The sequence below is a fragment of the Archocentrus centrarchus genome, chromosome 3 (assembly GCF_007364275.1).
Source record: "Archocentrus centrarchus isolate MPI-CPG fArcCen1 chromosome 3, fArcCen1, whole genome shotgun sequence".
NCBI lineage: Eukaryota > Metazoa > Chordata > Actinopteri > Cichliformes > Cichlidae > Archocentrus > Archocentrus centrarchus.
The window spans coordinates 25,111,750-25,119,249 of record NC_044348.1 but is presented as its reverse complement, the minus strand read 5'-3'; the positions used below and the strand labels follow the sequence as shown (position 1 = coordinate 25,119,249).

At 51.0% G+C, this 7,500-nt stretch overlaps 2 protein-coding genes across 6 annotated transcripts in view; one reads left to right on the top strand and one right to left on the bottom strand.

Moving 5' to 3' along the window:
- The window catches only part of LOC115774174 (uncharacterized), a 2,756-nt gene extending 86 nt beyond the window's left edge, over positions 1 to 2,670 (top strand). Inside the window, exons 1-7 of one of the 4 annotated variants that reach the window (XM_030721342.1) lie at positions 1 to 1,191; positions 1,267 to 1,457; positions 1,560 to 1,754; positions 1,839 to 1,933; positions 2,020 to 2,106; positions 2,215 to 2,235; positions 2,547 to 2,648. The exon at positions 1 to 1,191 is cut by the window's left edge and continues 86 nt beyond it. In XM_030721342.1, coding sequence (XP_030577202.1) covers positions 856 to 1,191; positions 1,267 to 1,457; positions 1,560 to 1,754; positions 1,839 to 1,933; positions 2,020 to 2,106; positions 2,215 to 2,216 — 906 coding nt within the window. In that variant the 5' untranslated portion in view covers positions 1 to 855 and the 3' untranslated portion in view covers positions 2,217 to 2,235; positions 2,547 to 2,648. Of the gene's footprint in view, positions 1,192 to 1,266; positions 1,458 to 1,559; positions 1,755 to 1,838; positions 1,934 to 2,019; positions 2,145 to 2,214 lie in introns of those variants that run through there. The other 3 variants (XM_030721332.1, XM_030721325.1, XM_030721316.1) reach the window with 3 other exon arrangements.
- Positions 1 to 7,500, bottom strand: part of trpm7 (transient receptor potential cation channel, subfamily M, member 7) — a 986,641-nt gene that overhangs the window by 922,255 nt on the left and 56,886 nt on the right. The window lies entirely within an intron of this gene.

Genomic DNA, 7,500 nt, shown 5'->3' with positions numbered 1-7,500 from the left:
TTCATTCAATTTTTCTTTCTTTCCTTTATTTTAATGGAAAAACTGAGACAACCGCTCACAAATCTATTATTTCAGACTCGCAGGAGGTTCTCTGAGCTAACCGAGCTGTTTGTTTACTCTGACTTTATTTGTTGCTTTACGATGTTTAGCTAATGTAGCGGCTGGGATTTAACGTCCGCACACAGTCACTTATTAATATTACTGCGATTTATCAAACACACTGTCAGTGAGTGTGGTATAGTTCATACGTTTAAACTGTATATATTCACTTGTTGTTACACGGCCAAACTCCATCACGTCTGTAGCTGCTTAGAACTTGTTTATACTTGACTAAAAAATGACTGAAATGATAAATGCATGATGTGAGCATGATTCTCACTCACTGTGTTTTCTCCTATCAATTTCACCAGCTTTTAACCGAATAAGTGAGTTTTCTTTCAAAAACAGTTTCACCAGCTTTTAAATGAATAAGTGAGTTTTCTTTCAAAAACAGTTTCACCAGCTTTTAAATGAATAAGTGAGTTTTCTTTCAAAAACAGTTTCACCAGCTTTTAAATGAATAAGTGAGTTTTCTTTCAAAAACAGTTTCACCAGCTTTTAAATGAATAAGTGAGTTTTCTTTCAAAAACAGTTTCACCAGCTTTAAATGAATAAGTGAGTTTTCTTTCAAAAACAGTTTCACCAGCTTTTAAATGAAAAAGTGAGTTTTCTTTCAAAAACAGTTTCACCAGCTTTTAAATGAAAAAGTGAGTTTGAATTTTCACTGTAATCACTCCATTTAATCTCGCACACAATCAGCAGCTTTCTGACTTATCTCGAAGCGCTCTTGCAGTCACACTTTTGTCTTCTCTTTAGATGGAGCATCCTAACTTTAGGAGGACCCCCAATGGGACCCTCGTGCTCAAGGCCTCCAAAGAGGCCCAGGCCATTGGGCCTCGGAAAGGAGGCTACAGGGCAAAGGGCCCGGAGGAGGTGGGTGCAGAGGCCTGTGCCCACGTTGCCTCAGAGGGTGGCGATGCCAGCAACGCCACCCTCACGCTGAGCCGGTGGAAGGTTCAGTTTGGCCGTTACCAGGGTCAGACCTTCCACTGGCTGATGGAGAACGACGTGGGCTACGCTGTCAACCTGGTTGCCTCCCACCAGAAGGAGCGAGAGAGGACAGGTTCTCAGTCCCCACTCATGGCCAACAAGGTGGGCTCTGTCAGCCAGATTCATTCATACTCAACAGTCTGATGACAGCTTTAACATTTCTGTGTGTGCTCGTAGGACGCCTTCACCCGCTACGCCTCAGCGTACCCTGACTTTGTGGAGGCGGTCAGGTTCCACCGTGCGTTTCAGGAGGCGCGTGCGAAGTCCCTCCAGCCTGGTCAGGAGGGACAGGCTCTTGTTGGCTTTGGGGACTTCAAATTTGAGACCCTGCAGGGCCTGTATGAGTCTCAGGAGCTCAAGAAGAAACGGTATGTTGTAGCTGAGATAAAATTATTTCCATATTAACATCTAAGTCAGCTTCTTCCTGAATAACCTCAGTTATAAGTTTTAAGTTTGCCTCATCTCTGCAGGTTTGTCAACTACCTGCGAAGGACGGCACCAGCTCCTGGGTCACAGATGGAGAACGCCGTCCATTATGTGAAGAAGAGAGACCGACAGAGAGCGAGTGCTGCTACAGCCGCCACCAGCAGCAGCAGCAGCAGCAGCAGCAGCAGCAGCACAGCCTCTGTCTCAGCTGCAAAGATGGGGCCCAAAAGCACTTCACAGTACGCATTTCATTTAGTGTTTGTCTGCCTTTGATCACCTGAACATATTTGAAGAAGAAATGCTCATGTTGTGTCCTGTTTCAGGTTTGCAGCCTTTGTTTCCGGGCGACGTTCTCTGTCTGTGGTGGAAATGCAGGCAAAAGTTAAGAAACTGGCGGCCCCTAAACCTGCGTTTCCAGGTAAGCTGAAGTTCTGCTTCACTAAAACACAAAACTGCTGTTTGCTTTTTTCTTCAAACCTCATTTTTTGTGTGTTCTTGTTCCAGCTTCCTTCACACCAGCTCTTCCCACCAGGACATCTGAAGAACCTACAGATGAAGAGCTGGTTCAGGCAGCAGTTCACACTGAGGAGTGTAAGTAACTGAACTGTTATCCATGTCACATTTTTATAACAGAAAGACTTGCATTCATGTTCTCTGCTGTTTTTATTCTTTCTTTCTTATATTTTGATGCAAACACAGAAGAGGGGAAAGCAGATGAAGGTTTGTGTTTCATTAAATACTCGGTGGGTTTCCTCTCTGCTCACTAACTGAGCTGCTGCCATTCAGCTTTGACATCACAGCTAATCAGAGCACCCTCAGATAATTAATCTCATTATTTAAACACGTGGCTTCTCCTCCACCTTCCTGCATTCCTCCATCAACAAGTGCAGTCCTCCACCTTCATCTGAACACCTTGCACTCCGTCCTCCCCTGGCCCCTGTGTCTCTCTGCTCTCCTGCTTCTACTCTGTCTTTACTTTAAAAATCAAACTCTTCGTGAACTAAATCATCTGTTTCTCTTTCATTCAGCAGCCTCTGACGTACAGGCACCTCGCTCACAGCACCTGCATCCACCTCCTACCACTTCATCACAGGAGGAGCCAACAGATGAGGAGCTGCTGGAGGCCTCACAGGAGCTGGATCCAAGTGTGGACACAACAGCTCCTGCTGCTCCTCCCCATGAGGCTCCCCCTCCATCTCTGGCCGCTCCAGCATCACCATCACCACCCCAGGCAGATGCCCCACCATCACCAACACCCCTGGCAGGACCACCCTTCCTCCATCCCCCTGCACCTGCTGGCAGCACAGAGGTGAGGCTGCACAGAGTAATCGCTGTCTCTTCAGTCGTGCTTGTCAGTACCACAGACGTTAAAGCTGCTGTTCTCTCCTCAGCTGTTACCCGAGTCCTGGAGGGCAGCTCTGACTGCAGAGCAGCAGCAGTGGATCGGTCGGGTGCTGTTTACCACCGACAGCTTGGGGAGGCCGCGGCTCATCACCGAGCTGAACTTGTGGTGGTACCCTCCCCAAACCCGGCCGGTCTACAATCAGCCTCCCGCAACCCCCGACCCCTTCTTTGCATGTCGGCTGTTCCTGTGGATGCCCCACAGGATCTGGCGTCTGCAGCTGACGTGCCCCCAGCCTTTATGTCGTGGGTCCATGGCAAAGGCTGGGCTGTACAGGACCATCCGGAGGGTTCTGGACATCGACGGCTGGTATCTCATGGCCACCGAGTACCTCGAGTGCCGTTGGTGTAAGAAGGTCGCAGGGTGGTCACAGGGCATCATAAGGCAGCTGCCCCCCACCTACAGCTGCCAGTTCCCTGCTGTACTGACGTACAAGTACGACACAAGTATCCCATCCATGTGTGCTGTCTGCTGCAAACATTAATCTGATGAAGCTGTGCATAATGCTGCTGTTTGTTGTTGTGCAGGCTGTCCTGTGACCAGAGGGTGATTGCACAGCTGAGGTCACGCACCCTGGGCAACAGTGCCACTCGGCTGTACAACACCCTGCGGGAGCAGCACTCGGAGTCCTGGATGCGGAGAGCGATCCACTACCTCGGCGTTTGCGAGCAGTTCCTGGCCTTGTCCAAATTGAGGGGGCAGTTTCCACCACCCGCCCCGATGCCCCCTCTGCCGTCACCCGTCTGGCTGCTGACAGTGTACGGCTACGATGTCCTGACACGGCTGGATGAATCTAAGGCCAGGATCACATCCACCTTTGGATCCATCCTAAAGATGGATTCCACCAGGAAGGTGAGCAATAATTACTGTTGTTTGAGAGAAGCTGCTTTTAAAACCACAGTCCTGTGTTTGTACTTACTGAAGCCTCCCTCTGTGCAGGTGACGAAGAAGCTCGCAGGTACCGCTTCAGACACGGCCGCCTGGTCACTAATGTCGGCAACGAGCACGGCCAGGTGCTCATCAGTGTCCTCACCTGCAGTGAGGGCTCTGACGGCCTGACCCGGATGGCAGCCGGATTAATGAGGCGGTACCGAGACGCCGGGGTCCCCACCCCCAAGCTGATCTACGTGGATCGCGACTGCTGCAGCAGAGACGGCGTGTCCAAGACAGCAGCCTTATTTCCAGTAAGAACTGACATTATTATTAATTCTGTACATCTGTGTTATTTTGATACAACCAGGCAAAATGTAACATCAAAACAGCATTTTATTTCTATGAGCCAAAAACAAACATGGGTTCATCTCAGGTATTAAACACAAATCATTTTTTCCCTGTCACAGGAGTGGGGACAGCTGGTGGTTCGTCTTGACATCTGGCACCTGATGCGGCGCTTTGCATCAGGTGTCACCACAGAGAGCCACGAGCTGTACCCCACCTTCATGAGGCAGCTGTCTCACTGCATCTTCGAGGTGGACCCCGAGGATGCCCGCCGTCTCACCGAGGCCAAGCGGTCCGAGCTGGAGGGGAAGCACGGGATGGTCGGCCTGACAGAGGCCGAGGTGATCCAGAGGATCTCCAGAGAGGAGTGGAAGCTCCACTGTCGTCGCAGGACACGTGGGGCCGTGGAGACTGCGCTCCTCATCCAGGACCTCCTCGACACCTTTGGTGGTGTGGCAGGACGCAACACCCTGGACGTCCCGCTGCTTGACGCGCTCCGCATCCAGGACATCTGGAGGACACAGATGCGCCACCTCACCTGTATTCAGGACCCACCGGGTGTGCAGCTGTACACCGAGACCGGCAGGCTGACAAAGGGCGGAGTCAGTCTGCCAGTTTATCGCTGCGCGAGGGGCTCCACGTCTCTGGAGTCCTTCCACCTTCACCTCAACCGGTTCATCCCAGGTAAATACAGGTGTCTCTCAGCCCGGGATGAAATATATTCTAATTATATTGATTTTATGTAAATGTAAAATACATTTGAATATCAAACATTTCCTCAGGGACGACGGCGAGCGCTAAGTACTTCCAGGCATTTCTGGTTGATGGACTGGTGAGGTGGAATGAGGACCGCGCAGCAGCAGCTGCACCCCGAGATGCAGCTGAGGGTCACGTGGCATCTCTGCACTCTTACAATGGCTACCTCAAGCACGTCCTTAACCGGAATAGCCAAACGGTGCTTGGCCTTCAGATGGTTAAGGATTTCACTAAGCCCGCTGCGTACACAGGTAATAAAAACAAAAAACATTCCCATCACTTTAAAACCAGCAGATTTTAGCAGCTTTCATGAGCTTCAACCAGCTTGAACCCTGTTACAGGGGAGCTTATCGGGGTGGAGTACCTGTACCAGCAAACAGGCGTCGTGCTTGAGGATGTCAGCCTGGACCCTGACACTCCGGATGAGGCTGCTGCCGTTGACACCCTCATGGAGGTGGATGAGGGGATCGAGGAGGACGTCGGGGACCCCACCATCTTTAAACCTGATCCACCCCCGACCACCAGCACAGTGGCAGCAGCTCAGTCAGCTGATCCGGCTGAAGCACCCAAGTCTGAGCCATCTACTCCAGCTGCCCCCCCATCAACATGCCCCTGCTGAGGCCCCTGAGGTCCAGGCTCCTGCTCCTCAGCACTCCTCAGACTCTGAGGTAACACTCTGTGCTACACACATTGCTAATGAGGATGTCACTGTGGGAACTCTATTATTTTATGCTGCTCTCCTCTTCCTCATCTTCCGTTTGTGTCTGATATTACTCTTAGGATGAGGTCCAGGGTCCTGATGGTCAGCCAGGGTATCAGCATGTCTTAAAGCTTGCCCGTGCCCTGGTGGACGTGAGGAGCCTTCAGGGGCTTTCCAACAAGAGGGTAGACAGACTCGTCACTCTCTGGCGACGCCTGCCAGAGAGGGACAAGCAGCGAGTGGTCTACCCTCCCAGACACCGGGAGAGGCAACTGAGGGGCCGGTTTAAGGCAGCAAAGGGGAAAAACACCTCCTGTCCGGGGAAGGAGTCTCTCCAGCGGTACGACGCTCTTCAAAATGCCGTTTCCTCCTTCAGTGAATATGTGTGAATATGTATGTTAACAAAACAACTTCTGTCCTCCAGCTGCGTTCTTGGACTGAACTCGGGCCCTGCAAGCTGGCCCAACGCCAGTCGCCTGGTGGAGGCCATTTGCAGCCAGCTCTGCCGTCTTCACCCTGCAGCCACGCGTGTCCGTGGGATTCTGAGAACTCGGTGGTCCCTCATTCTCACTGATTATGTGGCCATCAAAGAGGCAGTGCTGACAAGCCCGAGGTTGATGGCTCAGACCAACATTCAGCTTTTCGAGCTGAATCAACGGACCCTGTCACAGTGGTAAGGGCTGACATTAAACTATTTTACTGTGTCTCTATGTTAAAGTTTATCGTGGGATGCAGATCAGGAGTCTAAAGGCAGCCTTGGTTTGTTTTTCAGGTTCTGCAGACGCCAGAAATCCTGCGAGAGGGCTGTGCTGGAGCAGGGACTTGGAATGGTTCCTGCTCCAGCTGCTGCTGACCAGCCTCTCCCAGCAGCTAAAGGACTGTCCTTGGCGCAGGTGGGACAAGGACAGCCCTTCAGTTACAACCTCCCAGAGGAGCAGCTGGGACCCTCCAGCAGGGGACTGCCACCTCCAACAGACCAGCCTGGGCCCGTTGCTGTCCTTCCTCCATCTCCTCCTGACCTGCGGACACCTCTCCTGCCCACCTCAGGTTCGGCTACTCCCTCGGCTTCGGCTACTCCCTCGGCTCCTTTTCCTGGACCGCAGCGTGTTCCCCGGACTACCGCCTACAGGAAGAGGAAAGCAGCGGAGGAGGCTGCTGCTGCTGCTGCTGCTGGGCAGGTGCCCCCCCAAGGACACAAAGCCCGCCGGCAGCCCATGCAGTACACCTGCAGCAAGTGTGGCCAGCCTAAAAGGCTCGACACTGGCCACACTCGCATTGCGGGTGTGTCCTACTGTGCGGCTGTCGGTGGGAAGACTGTGGAGGAGTGGAAGGAGGACATGAAACGGCGTGACCCCCCAAAGCCGTGAACATGTTCATTTTGTTCTGTATTTAAGTTATTTTCCTAATGTTTTCTTTTAATTAAAGATGCATCTTTGTTGACACTTCTTTCCTTCATTGTTCTGCATGGAAAACAACCTGACAAGGTCAACAGGTCAAACAGTTCATATACACTTTATTTACAATGCACCTGCTTTCATAGCAGTTTCTGAGAGGTGATTTCAGCTCCTGAACACTGGGTTATAGTTATTCACAGTTACATCATGAAGTTCATTTAAAGAACCAAAAAAAAAAATTCAGTATCCTGCCTTAACCACACATTTTAGTTCTTCACTCACACCAAGTGTCAAACTGAGTCATGTTGAAGCAGAAAGAAAAAATCTGCAGAGCGACATCAGAGGTGTTGTGTACAGACAAAAGCACACACAGTGCTATGTCCCTACTTTAACACATTTTAATACACAGCGTGGAGCTAAAAATACGTTTTCATAATATTTTGGCCTTTAAGGCTCCTAAAGGAGGCCTTGCGATCTCCATCTATTAGCAGGTAACAAGTTACTGCAGCAGCAGT